The sequence below is a fragment of the Salmo trutta genome, chromosome 3, assembly GCF_901001165.1.
Source record: "Salmo trutta chromosome 3, fSalTru1.1, whole genome shotgun sequence".
NCBI lineage: Eukaryota > Metazoa > Chordata > Actinopteri > Salmoniformes > Salmonidae > Salmo > Salmo trutta.
The window spans coordinates 52,601,656-52,621,048 of record NC_042959.1 but is presented as its reverse complement, the minus strand read 5'-3'; the positions used below and the strand labels follow the sequence as shown (position 1 = coordinate 52,621,048).

The 19,393-nt window shown below is 44.2% G+C and overlaps 1 protein-coding gene across 2 annotated transcripts in view; it reads left to right on the top strand.

Moving 5' to 3' along the window:
• The window catches only part of LOC115178180 (inactive phospholipase C-like protein 2), a 56,465-nt gene extending 47,559 nt beyond the window's left edge, over nt 1-8,906 (top strand). For both annotated transcript variants that reach the window (XM_029739246.1, XM_029739255.1), the window contains exons 5-6: nt 4,260-4,369; nt 7,236-8,906. In XM_029739246.1, coding sequence (XP_029595106.1) covers nt 4,260-4,369; nt 7,236-7,442 — 317 coding nt within the window. In that variant the 3' untranslated portion in view covers nt 7,443-8,906. The remainder of the gene's footprint in view (nt 1-4,259; nt 4,370-7,235) is intronic.
• Nucleotides 8,907-19,393: the final 10,487 nt, after the last annotated feature.

Genomic DNA, 19,393 nt, shown 5'->3' with positions numbered 1-19,393 from the left:
GCTCCTCTAATTAGGAGGGTTGCAGCTGAGGTGGTAAACACCCAGGTTCTGAACAGAACAACATCAAAGACTGGCAGGCGGCTGCGGTCTCTTTATGCCTGGTTTCCACCAGGAACCGCACCACTACAAGACGTGCAGAATGAGATCAATCTCATTTATAACAAATGAACGGGAATCATTTACCAGAATGGATGAAAATATTTTATACAAAAAAAAAAAAATGAATTTTAGCAATTGATTAGAAAATAATTGATCTCATTGTTAGGAGAATTCTGCGTTTGCACTTTGGTGTGAATATTGCAGCTTGTGTGCTCTTGCAATTGTATTATATCTGTGCTCTTAGTACTGTTTATCCCGTTCCTCTGGTGAGTCTCTGTGAGAATAGCCTTCTGGCCCTGCATAATGTGTTGACTTGACTTGGGCAGGGGCAGTGCTAATCCAGTCTGCTCTGGGGCGTGGGGGATCGGGAGGATCTTGGAGCCTTGATTGTGTGATTGGCAGCTCATCAATGGAACACGCTGGCAGAGATCCCACCCCTCGCTCCAAGGTTGGGAGAGTCTTGGCTTGAGAAGCTGTCAGAATGTTCACCCTCTCCTTCCCCCATTATGAGGGGAACTCAACAAGGTGGATTTTTCCGGAAAGAGCTCTAGTGGTGCAAACTCTGCAAAACCAAATTGTGTGCTTTAAAAGCAGCATAGAATTGACCTGTAGATTTACTACAGTACAAATAAAATCATATTGAATGAGAGGATAATTTAGACGTCTGTGTCTTTTTAATCTAATGCAGCGTATTTCAGCAACGTTTCCCATCTAAGCATTGTAGATGTTTCATTTATCATGGAGTAACTTGCTTGGAGCGCCGAGTGAGTGAAAACAGGCCATCGTTCCGGGGGTTGGGATTTATTGGTTTCCAGATGGATGACATATAAAATATTCATAGTCTATTGTCTTGGCTCATCAAGGGGCGGAGGAGTGTCTTTTTAACTGAGGTGTGCGTCGCAAAATCAATGGCTTCTGGCCATCATCTCCTCTCTTAGTATTCATCACAACACCTACAGGACCTGCTGCTGCCCGAGACATTAGCCGTTGGTAGTCTGAAAGTTAAGATGTGAACTGCCTGAACGAATGGTGCTGAAAGAGACAACAAAAACAACTCCTACTCGAGGCAGCAGGGTGATACGGAATTGTGCTCAGATGGTTCACTTTTTGGTGTTCGCTAGATCTATAGTATTACAGTATATTGTGTCCATAGTCTGAAAGCATTCCTCTTCAAAGTTGCTATGAAACCATCACATTTTTTCAATGTATGGTTATATGCCTCTAATCTGTGAAATGTCTATAAAAAATGAACCTAAAAGTAACTAGGGATGGGCACACATACACAGTACTGGATTTAAAGTTTGCATTTGTTTACTAATTACTTGAATACAAGTACTCGAAATTCACAAATGCAACTATTTAGTAGGTTACATTTATAAGCACTGACAAATTTCAAACTCGGGTAAGGTGTGTGTGTACTCCACAAAGAATATGTCAAGTGCAGTGAAAAATGTGTTAAGTTTGGTTTTCAGTTGTGTATCAGAACAACCAGCATAGCGTAAACTTTTTTGCCTTCAGCCCTGTTTCACACTAACATGTGAGTACTTAATTATTTCCATGAGTACTCAAACACAGAAATTCTTTCAAATTCCCATCCCTAAGATGTACCTAACTAGGCCACTCAGCTGAGCCAAAACGATAGGCTACTGAAGCTAGGAAATGCTTCATATGTATTTGTATTATTTCATTAGTTAATATGGGCACACAAGACAACTAAACAAGTTAAACATGGGCTTCCACATTAGCCGCCCAAGGCTTCTTTCTGGTCACTACCAGGCACCATATCAAATCTACTGGGCTGGATGTTGTAATTTCATCGATACGTATTGTGAGTGTGAGTGGAAAATGGGTCAATACAAACTGTATTCCCTCCGGACAGTGAGCTGAACATTCCAGCAAAAAGCTACTGGAGTTCGGAGTAATCCATCATAACCGCTCAGAGAGAGCAAACCGCCTCAAAAGACCCTCTGGGTAACAATAAACAAAGATCAGTACTTATTTTGTTTATTTAACAACAAATTCTTATTTTCAATGACGGCCTGGGAACAGTGGGTTAACTGCCTTGTTCAGAGGCAGAATGACAGGTTTGTACCTTGTCAGCTCGGGGATTCGAACTTGCAACCTTTCGGTTACTAGCCCAACGCTCTAACCACTTGGTTACCCTGCCGCCCCTTTAGACTTACTGTCTAAAGCGCACAGATCAAATGCAATACTTGACACTCACCCAGGTACCAAATAACATCTGGGACAATTCAATAGCTGAACCCCAAAATACACCTAGTCTGGACAGAGTAACGCTAAGGTTAACTTTTACAAACTGCCTAAAAAAAACAAGCTTAAGTGAAAATGTGGAAGATAAGATGAATGGAAAAACCCGATTACAGTAATGGTGATTATTCTACAGGGTCAAATGCATAATCTATTCAGGAGGATTGGGGACACTCAATCAATGTGTTGCTTTTGCGATTCAATCCATTATTAATAAAGCTAGTAAACATTTTAGCCTAGGCTACAATACAGGTTGGGGAAACGGTTTCATTAAATATTTCCTATGACTGGGCACTCTGGTCCAAGTTCATTATGCTGAGTTATTGAGCTCCAGGCAGACGAGGGAGAAGATTACACCATATAAAGAAGCTAATCCCTGTTGTATTGTCATCGGCCACGGCAAGCCCCTTTCCTACCTGCCCCTCGGTTATGGACTGTCAAAGGTGACTGAGAACCTTTTGGTGGCTCTATACAGTCTCTGTCAGCGAGCATAAGCTTGCAGAGAATTGAGTTTGAAAGGGTTTGCTCAGAATTACAGAATTAGTCCCCCCCCAACTCTACACTGCGTTGCTAAGCAACCCCTGCTGAGAGTTGGTGTGTGTCTTTTCAGCACAGTCATGCTTCATGAGTACAACAGTAGTGACTGTAGTTACAGCAGCACAGCACCTGAGGGTGGGGGATAATCATTCTGGAATCATTCAGATGTTTCACAGTGCACAACATAAAAAGACTGGGAGGAACAGATTATTAGCGCTGTGTATGGTCAAAAAAAAAAAAAGTATATGCCCTATGCATTCTCTGTAAGAGAATACAACACTAGCCTCAACCAGGGCCTAATTTGTGAACATTTCTTTGGCCATTTTCTGTCTCGACTCTTCATCTAGGTCAGGTATGTGCTAACTGCTGGAGTGCCGATATCACAGACCTCAGAATCTCCTCTCCTCAGCATCCATCCATCCAACCCACACCCACCCCACTGTATATCTCAAATGTACGGTATTTGGTGTTGCCATGGAAACAATACCAACAGGGCTGGGAACCGACCCAGAGCTGATAGAGCGCCGCGATAGATCTGAGCATGCTCAGTACGACCGTTTCAGCTTGTGTTTGTGTGTGTGTGTCTGCCATCAGCTGAGTCTGGTGAAGCTATTAGTAGTATACCAAGCTCCCGTTACAGAGCACCTTAACGGCCAGACCCTCAGCTGTTGCTCTGATGTTGTGGACTCCACTGCAACGTGACTCAAACACACGGAGAGCAGCACGCAGTGAGAGGAGAGGGAGAGGAGGAAAGAGGGGAAGGAGAGGAGGAAGGGAGCTCCTTGGGAGACAAGTCCCTCCTCTGCTCAGCGCCTTGATGCTAATCCACAGTGAGGCGATGTCGTGTCTGTCTGCCCTGCCCATGCTAGTCTTGCTCTCTCTTTCTCTCACGCTCTCAAGAGAAGATGTATCGCACTCCATCTTGACCTCACCAGCTTTGCTTCCTACCTCATGTTGTCTGCTGGGCAGCTGTTTTCAGGCTGGTGTAATTTCTATAGACAATGAAAACAAAAACTGAACCAGGTAGTTCTAGTACTGTATGCACACTGAGAGACAAACATACAAAACTGACAGAGACAGATGGTTGAATCCGAAATGAATACTTAACGTATGATCATCTAAAGTGTGTTGGTGTTTTATCATTGTCTCACACGTCAAGAATGAAACCAAATGTGTGAAGGCCTTAACTTAAGGCTTTTCCCATAGTGCTGACACTTGCCTAACCCCAATTGGCATTTCATGAAAACCTAGCATATAAATGCATTGAGCATTGTACGTCAATGCTAGCCTCTGTGACAAATGTCAGTGAATACATAGCGTAAAACTCATGTGTCCCCTGACCCCTCTGTCCCCAGCGATGGAGTTCCATGAGAACCTCCATGACATGGCGGTAAAGGAGGGCTTGAAGGGCAGGAAGCTGGCCAAGGCTGTGGAGAGCTTCACATGGAACATAACTATCCTCAAGGTAAGGATAATGACCACCTAGTTTGAGTAATTTGTTTTTGCAATCTTTTTTTTTTGTGACAGTTTTTAGCTTTTGTTTAATCTATTTTAGCTACCAATAAACTGTTTTCAATCGATCTGTGGACACCGTAGATCAAAATGGCTTGCATTGAGTGGTAGCCCTGATTCTCAGACACAGGAGTATGTCTCTTCTGCCTGTATGAAGCAGGATGTGAAATCTGACACCACTTGCAGCAGGGATGTCCCTCCTACCGTTTAATTCGCTCTTCCGACTGTCTATCAACTCCTGTCTGAAGCCTAAAGTGCCCTCGGAAAGTATTCAGACCCCTTGACTTTTTTCACATTCGTCAGCAATCTACACACAATACCCCATAATGACAAAGCGAAAACAGGTTTTTAGAAATGTTTTGGAAATGTGTTAATAACAAAAAACAGATACCTTATTTTTGTAAGTATTCAGACTCTTTGCTATGAGACTCAAAATTGAGCTCAGGTGCATCCTGTTTCCATTCATCATCCTTGAGATGTTTCTACACCTTGATTGGAGTCCACTTGTGGTAAATTCAATTGATTGGACATGATTTGGAAAGACGCACCTGTCTATCTATATAAGGTCCCACTGTTGACAGTGCATGTCAGAGCAAAAACCAAGCCATGAGGTCGAAGGAATTGTCCATGGAGCTCTGAGACAGGATTGTGTCGAGGCACAGATCTGGGGAAGGGTACTGAACGATTTCTGCAGCATTGAAGGTCCCCATGAACACAGTGGCCTCCATCATTCTTAAATGGAAGAAGTTTGGAACCACCAACCACCCGGCCAAACTGAGCAGGAACCGCCCGGCTAAACTGAGCAATCAGGGAAGGGCCTTGGTCAGGGAGATGACCAAGAACCTGATGGTCACTCTGACAGAGCTCTAGAGTTCGTCTGTGGAGATGGGAGAACCTTCCAGAAGGACAATCATCTCTGCAGCACTCCACCAATCAGCCCTTTATGGTAGAGTGGCCAGACGGAAGCCACTCATCAATAAAAGGCACATGACAGCCTGTTTGCCAAAAGGCCCTTTAAAGACTCTCAGACCATGAGAAACAAGATTCAATGGTCTGATGAAACCAAGATTGAACTCTTTGGCTTGAATGCCAAGGGTCATGTCCGAAGGAAACCTGGCACCATCCCTACGGTGAAGTGTGGTGGCAGCATAATGCTGTGGGGGTGTTTTTCAGCAACAAGGACTGGGAGACTAGTCAGGATCGAGGCAAAGATGAACGGAGCAAAGTACAGAGAGATCCTTAACGAAAACCTGCTCCAGAGCTCTGACTGGGGCGAAGGTTCACCTTCTAACAGGACAACAACCCTAAGCACACAGCCAAGACAACACAGGAGTGGCTTCGGGACAAGTCTCTGAATGTCCTTGAGTGGCCCAGCCAGAGCCCTGACTTGAAGCCAATCTAACATCTCTGGAGAGACCTGAAAAAGCTGTGCAGCAATGCTTCCCATCCAACCTGACAGAGCTTGAGAGGATCTGCGGAGAAGAATGGGAGAAACTCCCACATACAGGTGTGCCAAGCTTGTAGCGTCATACCCAAGAAGACTCAGCTGTAATTGCTGCCAAAGGTGCTTCAAGAAAGTACTGAGTAAAGGGTCTGAATACTAATGTAATATTTTTAAAATAATTAATAGATTAACAAAAAATACTTTGTTTGTCGTAGATGGAGAATATTGAAATGAGATGAAAGGCGTGTTCCTAACGAGTTCAGGAAGCCAAGCTAGAGCTCTGAGAGACGTTCAAAGCGATGTGGTCGATGTTTTGATCGAGAGACCTTTAGAAACTTTGCACCTTTTCTCTAACACTAAATATACAAATATGTTTTTTTAAAGTTATAAGGAAAGTGAAATCTTAATGGATTTGAAAAAAATGAAATTTCAAGCCTTATACATAGTTTTGTTGAATAGGAAATAATCAAAATATGATCTGTGTAATTAAGCTTGTGTCCTCAACAGTGACTACACCTCTGCAATTTATAACTATTTTTACTAGAAAAGTGAGAGTTTAACCTTGGAGTATGCCGCATTACTAGTTATTGTTTATCTCATGATAAATAATTACTTTTGGGGATTACGTAGATTACATTTTCGATTACATTTAGTTACATGTAAGAGGTTTAACTTAATGTTTGTTTTGAGGACAGACATAAGCAGTGAGTTTATATTCAAGAAACAACTTCAGAGCGAACACTTTAGAGATTATGATTCCACAGTGCAGTTGAGCTTCACTAAATAAGGAAAAAAACAATGTTTTTTGAGAGTTTGTTTACAGAAGGGACATAAGGTAGCTAGGTTTAAATTGACATTTGTTTTTCAGCTGCAGCGCGGTGGAATAAGAGCCTATGTCTGAGCTAGTTAGATTGCACACACTGTCTGATGTATTTGTCTTTATGCCGTTCATTTAATCCCTGTGTCAATGCAAGGGGTAATTATCGAGGAATGACCTTCCGCATATTTATTTGTGATATTTGCATGCGTTAATTGCATGCTCACCTCATGAGCGTTTGGGCTCATCATTTATACATGGTCCCCGGGAAATTGAGTTGGTGCCTGGTGAGTGTTTGGCTACGCTGCATAATTCATTATACACAGAAGCAGCGGTTACGCTCCGTGGGGATTGGGGAGATGTAGGACTCCAATGTCTGACCGCATACAACTAAGATTAAATAGTTAGTACCACACTACTCTCTCGCTTTGTGACCTTTTTGAAGGTACAATTGGTTTCACCCTTTGTCTTTCTGTTTAAACTGGAGATTCAAGTTGTTGATACATGCTCCATTGTCTCTATATTGCCATTCTTGTCATGTCCCTGCCTCCCCTCCAGGGCCAGGCGGACCTGCTGAAGCACGCAAAGAGTGAGGTCCAGGAGAACCTGAAGCAGATCCACTATGCCGCCCTCACCTGTAACCTCAGTAAAGACGGGCCATCAGGGAGCACGGCAGGCTCCGAGTCCAGGACCCGACCACGCAGCCTGGACGCCATCCCCGAGAAAGCCACGGGGGAGGACGAGCTCTCTGAGGAGGACAACTGAAGGCTTACGCCCTAAACTCTTCATACCTCCAAGCCCCTTGCCCTACCCTGGTGGCACTCAACCCCCCCCCCCCCCCCCCCCCAAGCCCCTTGCCCTACCGTGGTGGCACTCACCCCCCCCCCAGCCCCTTGCCCTACCCTAGTGGCATACATAAACCTCCTTACCGCAGTCCCACACAAACCTAACTACAGTAAAACTGTTCTAGTGCCGTTGCCACACAAAACTTTTCTTATTCCAGTGCCGTATACAACCATTCCATTCCCACCCCAATCTCACTCAAACCTCCCTTTGCTTAACCAGGTACCACACAAAAAGCCCTTAACCCCTCCTGCCCACCTCAACGTCCAACAGCAAGATGTTGCGGGTCAACTAGGAGGGTCAAGTGAACTTGCAGCCACGGGACAGTCTTAAAGCAGTGACCTACTGTAGAGACAGTGCACTTATTTACAGGCAGACCCCAGGGTCTGACCCTAGGAGAGCTGCTCTAAACGGTCCAAGGATTTCTTAAGCACAATTTATGGGTTTCTTACCAACCAGAAATTAGAGCTGTGAATGTAATAGGAAACAGGAACAATGGAGAGAAGGAAAGAAGAAAAGGGAGGCGAGAGCTGTTTACAATAATGAACTTGTTCTTGTCTGCCAAAATAGTATGTGTATATATGGAGTTCTGTTACTTTTTTTGCAACGTGCTTCATTTTATTATTGTATTCTTGAGAAATAAGATTTATTTTGTAAAGGAAATGGCTCGTCCATGAAAAATAACTATTTTATTTGTCTGTACAGATGTGAAATTGTGGTGTCCTTTACACTTTCCCACTGGAGAGTTCCTTTGTCGAGACGAGGGACGGATAGAGACTTTAAACCTCAGTGTGTGGTCCAAGGGTGGCAGTTGAGTCTTAAACACAACCAGCAACTGCTTTGGGAAGGAACCATGGAGAAGAGTAACTCGTTAGGCCTACGTTTTGGTATCGTTTCACCATTCCACGTGAGAGGTTAGAGTAAGGTGTACAAAGTAATAATAGCTTCTCAACCCATCCTGGTAACAAACTAGCACCCTATTCATGAATACTGTTTCATATATGACGGTGCCTCATTGCTACAAATCAGTCAACAAAGGGGATGGATGGTGAGGAAAGAGATACTCTTCCTCACATCCATCCATCTTAACCTGCTTTTCCCCACCAGTTACTTCTAGTTTGTATTTTGTTCAGTCTCTCCACAGTGCTGAAACAGTGTTGCTCCTGGTCAACTTTAGCCACCCACCACCACCTCTGGATCTCACCACCAGTGTTTTAACTGGGCCCACACTGGGAAAAAAGTAATTCATGAACTTCAGTGCTGTGACAGTTGTTGTATTTATAACTGTTGTTAACCATTTTTACCGATGGAGAGAAGAAAAAAAAATACCGGTTTTGCTTTTCTGTTCATTCCCGAAACCTTCTGAATAAACCACGTCAAATCGTTTATGGTATCTGGTGTCAGATTCAATGACAGACCGTATGAACATTCAATAACATTCTACAGTGTGCTGTTTTCTGTTGTATTAATGCTATTACTGTTCAAGGGCAGACAGACACTGCAGGGTCTGGATATCCCAGCCATCGCATGGAGCTGCTAGAGGAACTGAAGGATCTCTATAGATTCGTTTACAGTGTGCTGATAGGAGTGGAAAGAGCCTAGGGATATCTAGCGAACCACAGACGTGTCTGGCACATGTTCACACACACACACACACACACCTGCACGCACAGCTGATAACCCATAAAAACATAGACACAGTTTGTTTCCACTTTATTTCCCTGATAGACCACTGCGTTGTGGTCAATTGTCGGCACAGAAAAACAAGCACCCCAACACATCACAGGACAAAGGCCCCAGGACATGTTCTTAGAAAAGAAGAAAGAGTGTCCCCTGTAAGTCAAACCAGAGTACAGCACTACAAAATAGCATTTAGAATAGATCAAAGCAAATTTTATTGGTCGCATACACAGATTTGAAGATGTGCAGTAATACCTTGCAATAAAAAAAAACACTAGAACAAATCATTAAAAAGACATTCTATAGGATAAGCCATGACTAGAATACAGTGTGTGTGTATGTATGTATTTATATATGTGTGGGTAAAACAGTATGTAAACATTATTCAAGTGACCAGTGTTTAATGACTACAGTATGTACATAGGGCAGCAATCTCTAAGGTGCAGGGTAGAGTACGGGGTGGTACCCGGTTAGAACCATGACTAAGGTTCAGGGCATGGTAATGGGCGGAGGCCAGCTAGTGGTGACCGTTGGCCTGGAAATAGAAGCTGTTTCTCAGTCTCTGTCCCAGCTTCGATGCACCTGTACTGTCTCCGCCTTCTAGATAGTAGTGGGGTGAACATGCTGTGGCTCAGTGGCTGAGGTCCTTGATGATCTTCTTGGCCTTCCTGTGACACCGGGTGCTGTAGGTGTCCTGGAGGCCAGGTAGTGTGCCCCCGGTGATGTTGAGGATGAACCTTTTTTGAACAGTATTTTTGTCATGCTTTTAATTAATTAAACATATAGTCCTCATAATGAGAGTTGGGATTCATGTCAGTTGAGCTGCACCATCTATAGCAATGATTCAAATCTGGGTATAATGTATTTTTTTTAATGACTACACCTGAAAACAAGGCAACCTGTGTATAAACTAATACAACATTTACTGTTAAACAATCTCAAAGAAGAGAGGGGAATGGATTCCAGTCGAATGCAATTCTGGATGCCCATGACAAACAGTGTCTGGTTAGCATCAGTCGCACCACAGACAAGACAGGGCCTCGCCGATCACGTCAACAACCAGTGAGGACACATTCCCCATAAATAAATCTGAACGTTTGGAATAGATCTGCTTTGTAACATTGTGAAAGGTCTAAATGTAGATATTTAGTGGGTGATGCGTTGGCTAATAAATTAACTATCCAATGTTTGCTTTAGGACAGACAGCCTCTCATGCTGTATGTGTTTGTTTTGTTTATGCAGTTGTGCTTGCAAGGCACTGTAGACTAGAGGTCGACCGATTATGATTTTTCAACGCCGATACCGATTATTGGAGGACCAAAAAAGCCGATACCGGTTAATCAGACGATTTATTTATTTATTTCAAATAATGACAATTACAACAATACTGAATGAACACTTATTTTAACTTAATATAATACGTCAATAAAATCAATTTAGCCTCAAATAAATAATGAAACATGTTCAATTTGGTTTAAATAATGCAAAAACAAAGTGTTGCAGAAGAAAGTAAAAGTGCAATATGTGCCATGTAAAAAAGCTAACGTTTAAGTTCCTTGCTCAGAACATGAGAACATATGAAAGCTGGTGGTTCCTTTTAACACGAGCCTTCAATATTCCCAGGTAAGAAGTTTTAGGTTGTAGTTATTATAGGAATTATAGGACTATTTCTCTCTATACGATTTGTATTTCATATACCTTTGACTATTGGATGTTCTTATAGGCACTTTAGTATTGCCAGTGTAACAGTATAGCTTCCGTCCCTCTCCTCGCTCCTACCTGGGCTCGAACCAGGAACACATCGACAACAGCCACCCTCGAAGCATCGTTACCCATGCAGAGCAAGGGGAACAACTACTCCAAGTCTCAGAGCGAGTGACGTTTGAAACGCAAATGCTTACGAGCCTGCTGCTGCCTACCACCGCTCAGTCAGACTGCTCTATCAAATCATAGACTTAATTATAACATAATAACACAGAAATACGAGCCTTTGGTCATTAATATGGTCGAATCCGGAAACTATCATCTCGAAAACAAAATGTTTTCCTTTCAGTGAAATACGGAACCGTTCTGTATTTTATCTAACGGGTGGCATCCCTAAGTCTAAATATTCCTGTTACATTGCACAACCTTCAATGTTATGTCATAATTACATAAAATTCTGGCAAATTAGTTCGCAATGAGCCAGGCGGCCCAAACTGTTGCATATACCCTGACTCTGTGTGCAATGAACGCAAGAGAAATGACACAATTTCAACTGGTTAATATTGCCTGCTAACCTGGATTTCTTTTAGCTAAATATGCAGGTTTAAAAATATACTGCTCAAAAAAATTAAGGGAACACTTAAACAACACATCCTAGATCTGAATGAAATAAATAATCTTATTAAATACTTTTTTCTTTACATAGTTGAATGTGCTGACAACAAAATCACACAAAAATAATCAATGGAAATCCAATTTATCAACCCATGGAGGTCTGGATTTGGAGTCACACTCAAAATTAAAGTGGAAAACCACACTACAGGCTGATCCAACTTTGATGTAATGTCCTTAAAACAAGTCAAAATGAGGCTCAGTAGTGTGTGTGGCCTCCACGTGCCTGTATGACCACCCTACAACGCCTGGGCATGCTCCTGATGAGGTGGCAGATGGTCTCCTGAGGGATCTCCTCCCAGACCCGGACTAAAGCATCCGCCAACTCCTGGACAGTCTGTGGTGCAACGTGGCGTTGGTGGATGGAGCGAGACATGATGTCCCAGAAGTGCTCAATTGGATTCAGGTCTGGGGAACGGGCGGGCCAGTCCATAGCATCAATGCTTTCCTCTTGCAGGAACATCTGACACACTCCAGCCACATGAGGTCTAGCATTGTCTTGCATTAGGAGGAACCCAGGGCCAACCGCACCAGCATATGGTCTCACAAGGGATCTGAGGATCTCATCTCGGTACCTAATGGCAGTCAGGCTACCTCTGGCGAGCACATGGACGGCTGTGCGGCCCCCCAAAGAAATGCCACCCCACACCATGACTGACCCACCGACCAACCGGTCATGCTGGAGGATGTTGCAGGCAGCAGAACGTTCTCCATGGCGTCTCCAGACTCTGTCACGTCTGTCACGTGCTCAGTGTGAACCTGCTTTCATCTGTGAAGAGCACAGGGCGCCAGTGGCGAATTTCCCAATCTTGGTGTTCTCTGGCAAATGCCAAACGTCCTGCACGGTGTTGGGCTGTAAGCACAACCCCCACCTGTGGACGTCGGGCCCTCATACCACCCTCATGGAGTCTGTTTCTGACCGTTTGAGCAGACACATGCACATTTGTGGCCTGCTGGAGGTCATTTTGCAGGGCTCTGGCAGTGCTTCTCCTGCTCCTCCTTGCACAAAGGTGGAGGTAGCGGTCCTGCTGCTGGGTTGTTGCCCTCCTACGGCCTCCTACACGTCTCCTGATGTACTGGCCTGTCTCCTGGTAGCGCCTCCATGCTCTGGACACTACGCTGACAGACACAGCAAACCTTCTTGCCACAGCTCGCATTGATGTGCCATCCTGGATGAGCTGCACTACCTGAGCCACTTGTGTGGGTTGTAGACTCCGTCTCATGCTACCACTAGAGTGAAAGCACCGCCAGCATTCAAAAGTGACCAAAACATCAGCCAGGAAGCATAGGAACTGAGAAGTGGTCTGTGGTCCCCACCTGCAGAACCACTCCTTTATTGGGGGTGTCTTGCTAATTGCCTATAATTTCCACCTGTTGTCTATTCCATTTGCACAACAGCATGTGAAATTTATTGTCAATCAGTGTTGCTTCCTAAGTGGACAGTTTGATTTCACAGAAGTGTGATTGACTTGGAGTTACATTGTGTTGTTTAAGTGTTCCCTTTATTTTTTTGAGCAGTGTATATACTTCTGTGTATTGATTTTAAGAAAGGCATTGATGTTTATGGTTAGGTACAGTCGTGCAACGATTGTGCTTTTCGCAAATGCGCTTTTGTTAAATCATCCTCCGTTTGGCGAAGTCGGCTGTCTTTGTTAGGAAGAAATAGTCTACACAGTTCGCAACGAGCCAGGCGGCCCAAACTGCTGCATATACCCTAACTCTGTTGCAAGAGAAGTGACACATTTTCCCTAGTTAAAATAAATTCATGTTAGCAGGCAATATAACTAAATATGCAGGTTTAAAAATATATACTTGTGTATTGATTTTAAGAAAGGCATTGATGTTTATGGTTGGAGCAATGTGTACCTAAGCGATTATATGCAACGCAGGACAGGCTAGATAAACTAGTTGTCACGGTTATCCTTGGTAGCAGGAAAGGGGCAGAGTCAAGTGCAGGAGACTGAGGTCCGGTAACACAGATGTTTATTAAACACTGTTTGAATAAGGTAGCCGCAAGGCAGGGTGCGCACAACACCCGACAGGAGAACAGCTCCAAAAATGAAAACGCACGGGGCGCAGCCCGGCAATACAAATGTCTGATCAAAAGTACGCTGTGACTAAAAGGCAGCGCAAAATACCAACAGCCCTCATACATGACATGAAAATAATCCCGCATGAATTCCCGAACAAAAAGGACAAACTAAATACCCCCGCACTAATGACAAACACGGAACAAGTGCGGACCTAGACAGACAAAACCAAAAGACACAGAAACATAGATCGGTGGCAGCTAGTAGGCCGGCGACGACGACCGCCGAGCACCGCCCGACCGGGGAGGGGCGCCACCTTCTGTGGATACTGTGACACTAGTAATATCATCAACCATGTGTGGTTAACTAGTGATTATGATTGATAGATTGTTTTTTATAAGATAAGTTTAATGCTAGCTAGCAACTTACCTTGGCTTCTTACTGCATTTGTGTAACAGGCAGGCTCCTCGTGGAGTGCAATGTAAAGCAGGTGGTTAGAGCGTTGGACTAGTTAACCGCAAGGTTGCAAGATTGAATCCCCGAGCTGACAAGGTAAAAATCTGTCGTTCTGCCCCTGAACAAGGCAGTTTACCCACCGTTCCTAAGCCGTCCTTGAAAATAAGAATGTGTTCTTAACTGACTTGTCTAGTTAAATAAAGGTCTAAAAAAATACAAATATATATTTTTTAAATCGGCCAAATCGGCGTCCAAAAATACCGATTTCCGATTGTTATGAAAACGTGAAATCGTCCCTAATTAATCGGCCATTCCGATTAATCGGTCAACCTCTACTGTAGACTTGTGAGTGAGATGGCCGGAGATGTACATGTACGTGCAATCCTCTGGTCGCTGGTCTGGCCTGAGAAGCGAGTCTCCCTGTGGTCTTCGTGATGAAGCAGTGGAGGCCATTAGTCTAGCTGTGGAACAGGCCTCATTCTCGGGAGCTACATCCGGCCGGCATGCCATGGCGTGATGGCCTGGAGATGCCTTGGACTGAGCTAAGGCTATGGAGCCAAAGTCAGCCAGTACCTTCTCTCAGCTCTGCTCTGCTCCCATCGATCCACATTCATCGATTTTCAATGCTCACTCAAAACTCCTATTCTGCCACTGTTATGAGCAAGAGAAATTACGTTTCTTAACCCACAGAGAAAAGAGACCTTTGAGCAATAACTGATTTATGGGTCAGGCTTCTGTGCAACGTTCTCTAGGAATAACCAGAGGCAGCTGAACAAACAGTAGCCCTGTATTAGAAAGATACTATCTTTTCACGGTGAATAATTCATGCTCTGCCAGTCACTAAACTGCACGTCCCAGAGCGTATTGCTCTCGCTCGACGGTCCCCTTTGTAGAAAGCCTGTGTTGCTCATCCAGAGCACTTAGTGCTATGCGCCTCTCTGTAGACTAAGCACCGCAATCATGACCGAGGGCATAAGCCTCAAGACTAGAACGAGTATTCAGAGAAAAAGGCCCACAAACAGATAAATAGAGCACTCCCAGAGCTAATGCTAACACCGAGAGTCTTTTTCTGCCTCCACAAAAAGAGATGTGTAGATAGCTAGCTGCTTATCAGTTTAGCTAGCGGCTGGCATGTCCAGGGAATTGCTCGTCTGCTGCTAACAACGTAGTGAACAATACCCTGTTTTTTCCACCCTCAACTATAAGCTATACAGGAGAAATTGTGTGCTTATCTCAAGAGAAGCTTAATGGAACACATGTATACAAGCCAGGTCTGCAGGGCGCTCTGTTTATGTCATTCTTTAACAAGTTGTCTAGTTAAACTGTAAAGTGGAAATGTTCCATATCAAGAGTTTCAAGTTTTGCATTGTCAAAATGACATTGAACAGCTCTCCTTGTTAGCTTGACCACCCAATGTTCTCACGCTGTCTGTCTCACAGATGAAGTTGTCTCGTCATGTCGACCAATGTGTACCATGCACACTGATCATAAAACAGTCAAGTATTTACATATCAACATACAATCGAGATACCTGGGAAGTGGCGATGCCATGTCAGACTACCAATCCAAGCTACCATCTTGACCCTAAAATGTGTTAGAGGAATACTGTGCATCTTTTTGGTAACTAACCTAGCAGAACCTTGACAAGGAACCCAGCGATGACTGGTCTTTCCGTTCCTTTCACTGTCACACTGCTGCACAAACTCAGTTTTATCATGGCACGACACAATAACTACTTATTCTTGCCAATGAACATCGTGCCTCTGTGTGGGCTGGTGGCTGGTGCAGTGCTGTTAGCCCTGGCTTCCTTTCCCTGCTCTCTAACAAACTGCAACTGTGTTCTGTTTTTGACTTCCACCTAACGCCACATTCTTAGAGGACAATGCAAACGTACAGGACATAGCTTGACAACAGTTGATGTAATGGTTCGATGGTGTGGTGAAGTCATTCATCCTTCTGCCTTGGGCAAAAGCAGTAACCCGGGATTTGAACCGGGACGTGATGAACCACCTGATCCTCCTCACGTAACTTCTGTAACAGCTAGACTTGTTCATCACAGAGATGAAGAACAATGTATTATACAGAAATAAAGTGCTATGAAAATGTCACAACACTTTATTTCTGTATAGTACATTGTTCTTCTGTTCTCAATCAAACCAGAGGGAATTGACCTACAGTATCAGTTACCGTTTGTGATAGTCTTGTTCCCTCTTACTCGATTAGAATGGTGGGTGAACCAATAAGCGTGAGGAAGAATATTAACGCAATTGCTGAAGCAGCTGGTCCCTGTCTGGTTTATGATCTATTGTTGTTTCAACAGGACACATTTGGGGCGGCAGCGTAGCCTAGTGGTTAGAACGTTGGACTAGTAACTGAAAGGTTGCCAGATCGAATCCCCCAGCTGACAAGGTACAAATCTGTTGTTATGCCCCTGAACAAGACTGTTAACCCACTGTTCCTAGGCCGTCATTGAAAATAAGAATTTGTTTTTAACTGACTTGCCTAGTAAAATAAAAAAATGTACCAATCCATCCCACTGCTGGATTACCTCTGAAGCTAAGCAGGGTTGGTCCTGATCAGTCCCTGGATGGAAGACCAGATGCTGCTGGAAGTGGTGTTGGAGGGCCAGCAGGGGAACTCTTCCCTCTGGTCTAAGGAGATCCAAATGCCCCAGGGTAGTGAAGGGGACATTGCCCTGTGTAGGGTGCAGTCTTTCGGATGGGACTCTGTGGTCATTAAAAATCCAATGGCACTAATCGTAAGAGTAGGGGTATTAACGCCGGTGTCAGCTAAATTCCCAACCTGGCCTCTTTCCATCATGGCCACCTAATCATCCTCCTCATTCCTAATTGGCATATGTCATTCCTCTCCAGCTGCTGTGTGGTGAGCATTAAGGCACATTGGTGGTGGAGTTTCTCTCTTACTATGTAAAGCACTTTGAGTACCTCAGTTGGTAGAAAAGTGCTATATACATCTAATCAATTATTTATTATAATATAGCCTGGAATCTAAATTGTTGAAGTAAAACAATGGTGAAACAGAGTATTCCGGTTTGTATTCCAGGCTAGACAGAGTGGGGGTTGAAAACACACCAATTCTTCTGCTTTCTTTCATAAACATCATTACTATCTCTCTGGATCTCTGAGTGACTCATTACTGAAAACTGTGAGAGTGTCATCCTCAGACATGAGCGACTCTCTTCCTCTAGGCCTCAGATCGTTAAATAATTAGTCTCAAAGTGACTTTGCTTGAGTCAAAAATATACATTTTAAAGGACTTGTGAAAGCTTTTGAGTGATCAAAAAGAAATTCACTGGATATAGATTTATTATGTGGCCTACCCTTTAATGCTTTTACAAATGTGAAAAGGAGTGTGGGTCAGGGTGTTTAGGGGAAGGATCAAAGTTACTTTGAGAGAAAAGGCCTAGATCACATTAGGCTATTACAACCCACCCATGGCATATAAAATGAGTGTACAAAACATTAGGAACACTGCTATTTCCATGACAGACTGACCAGGTGAATCCAGGTGAAAGCTACAATCCCTGATTGATGTCACCTGTTAAATCCACTTCAATTAATGTAGATGAAGAGAAGGTGACAGGTTAAAGAAGGATTTTTAAGCCTTGAGACAACTGAGACATGGATTACTTGTTGTGTTATTCAGCGGGTGAATGGGCAAGACAAAATACACTGCTCAAAAAAATAAAGGGAACACTTAAACAACACAATGTAACTCCAAGTCAATCACACTTCTATGAAATCAAACTGTCCACTTAGGAAGCAACACTGATTGACAATAAATTTCACATGCTGTTGTGCAAATGGAATAGACAACAGGTGGAAATTATAGGCAGTTAGCAAGACACCCCCAATAAAGGACTGGTTCTGCAGGTGGGGACCACAGACCACTTCTCAGTTCCTATGCTTCCTGGTTGATGTTTTGGTCACTTTTGAATGCTGGCGGTGCTTTCACTCTAGTGGTAGCATGAGACGGAGTCTACAACCCACACAAGTGGCTCAGGTAGTACAGCTCATCCAGGATGGCACATCAATGTGAGCTGTGGCAAGAAGGTTTGCTGTGTCTGTCAGCGTAGTGTCCAGAGCATGGAGGTGCTACCAGGAGACAGGCCAGTACATCAGGAGACGTGGAGGAGGCCGTAGGAGGGCAACAACCCAGCAGCAGGACCGCTACCTCCGCCTTTGTGCAAGGAGGAGCAGGAGAAGCACTGCCAGAGCCCTTCAAAATGACCTCCAGCAGCCCACAAATGTGCATGTGTCTGCTCAAACGGTCAGAAACAGACTCCATGAGGGTGGTATGAGGGCCCGACGTCCACAGGTGGGGGTTGTGCTTACAGCCCAACACCGTGCAGGACGTTTGGCATTTGCCAGAGAACACCAAGATTGGCAAATTCGCCACTGGCGCCCTGTGCTCTTCACAGATGAAAGCAGGTTCACACTGAGCACGTGACAGACGTGACAGAGTCTGGAGACACCGTGGAGAACGTTCTGCTGCCTGCAACATCCTCCAGCATGACCGGTTTGGCGGTGGGTCAGTCATGGTGTAGGGTGGCATTTCTTTGGGGGGCCGCACAGCCCTCCATGTGCTCGCCAGAGGTAGCCTGACTGCCATTAGGTACCGAGATGAGATCCTCAGACCCCTTGTGAGACCATATGCTGGTGCGGTTGGCCCTGGGTTCCTCCTAATGCAAGACAATGCTAGACCTCATGTGGCTGGAGTGTGTCAGCAGTTCCTGCAAGTGGAAGGCATTGATGCTATGGACTGGCCCGCCCGTTCCCCAGACCTGAATCCAATTGAGCACATCTGGGACATCATGTCTCGCTCCATCCACCAACGCCACGTTGCACCACAGACTGTCCAGGAGTTGGCGGATGCTTTAGTCCAGGTCTGGGAGGAGATCCCTCAGGAGACCATCCGCCACCTCATCACGAGCATGCCCAGGTGTTGTAGGGAGGTCATACAGGCACGTGGAGGCCACACACACTACTGAGCCTCATTTTGACTTGTTTTAAGGACATTACATCAAAGTTGGATCAGCCTGTAGTGTAGTTTTCCACTTTAATTTTGAGTGTGACTCCAAATCCAGACCTCCATGGGTTGATAAATTGGATTTCCATTGATTATTTTTGTGTGATTTTGTTGTCAGCACATTCAACTATGTAAAGAAAAAAGTATTTAATAAGATTATTTCTTTCATTCAGATCTAGGATGTGTTCTTTAATTGTTCCCTTTATTTTTTTGAGCAGTATATTTAAGTGCCTTTGAACTGGGTATGGTAATAGGTGCCAGGTGCACTGATTTGAGTCTGGT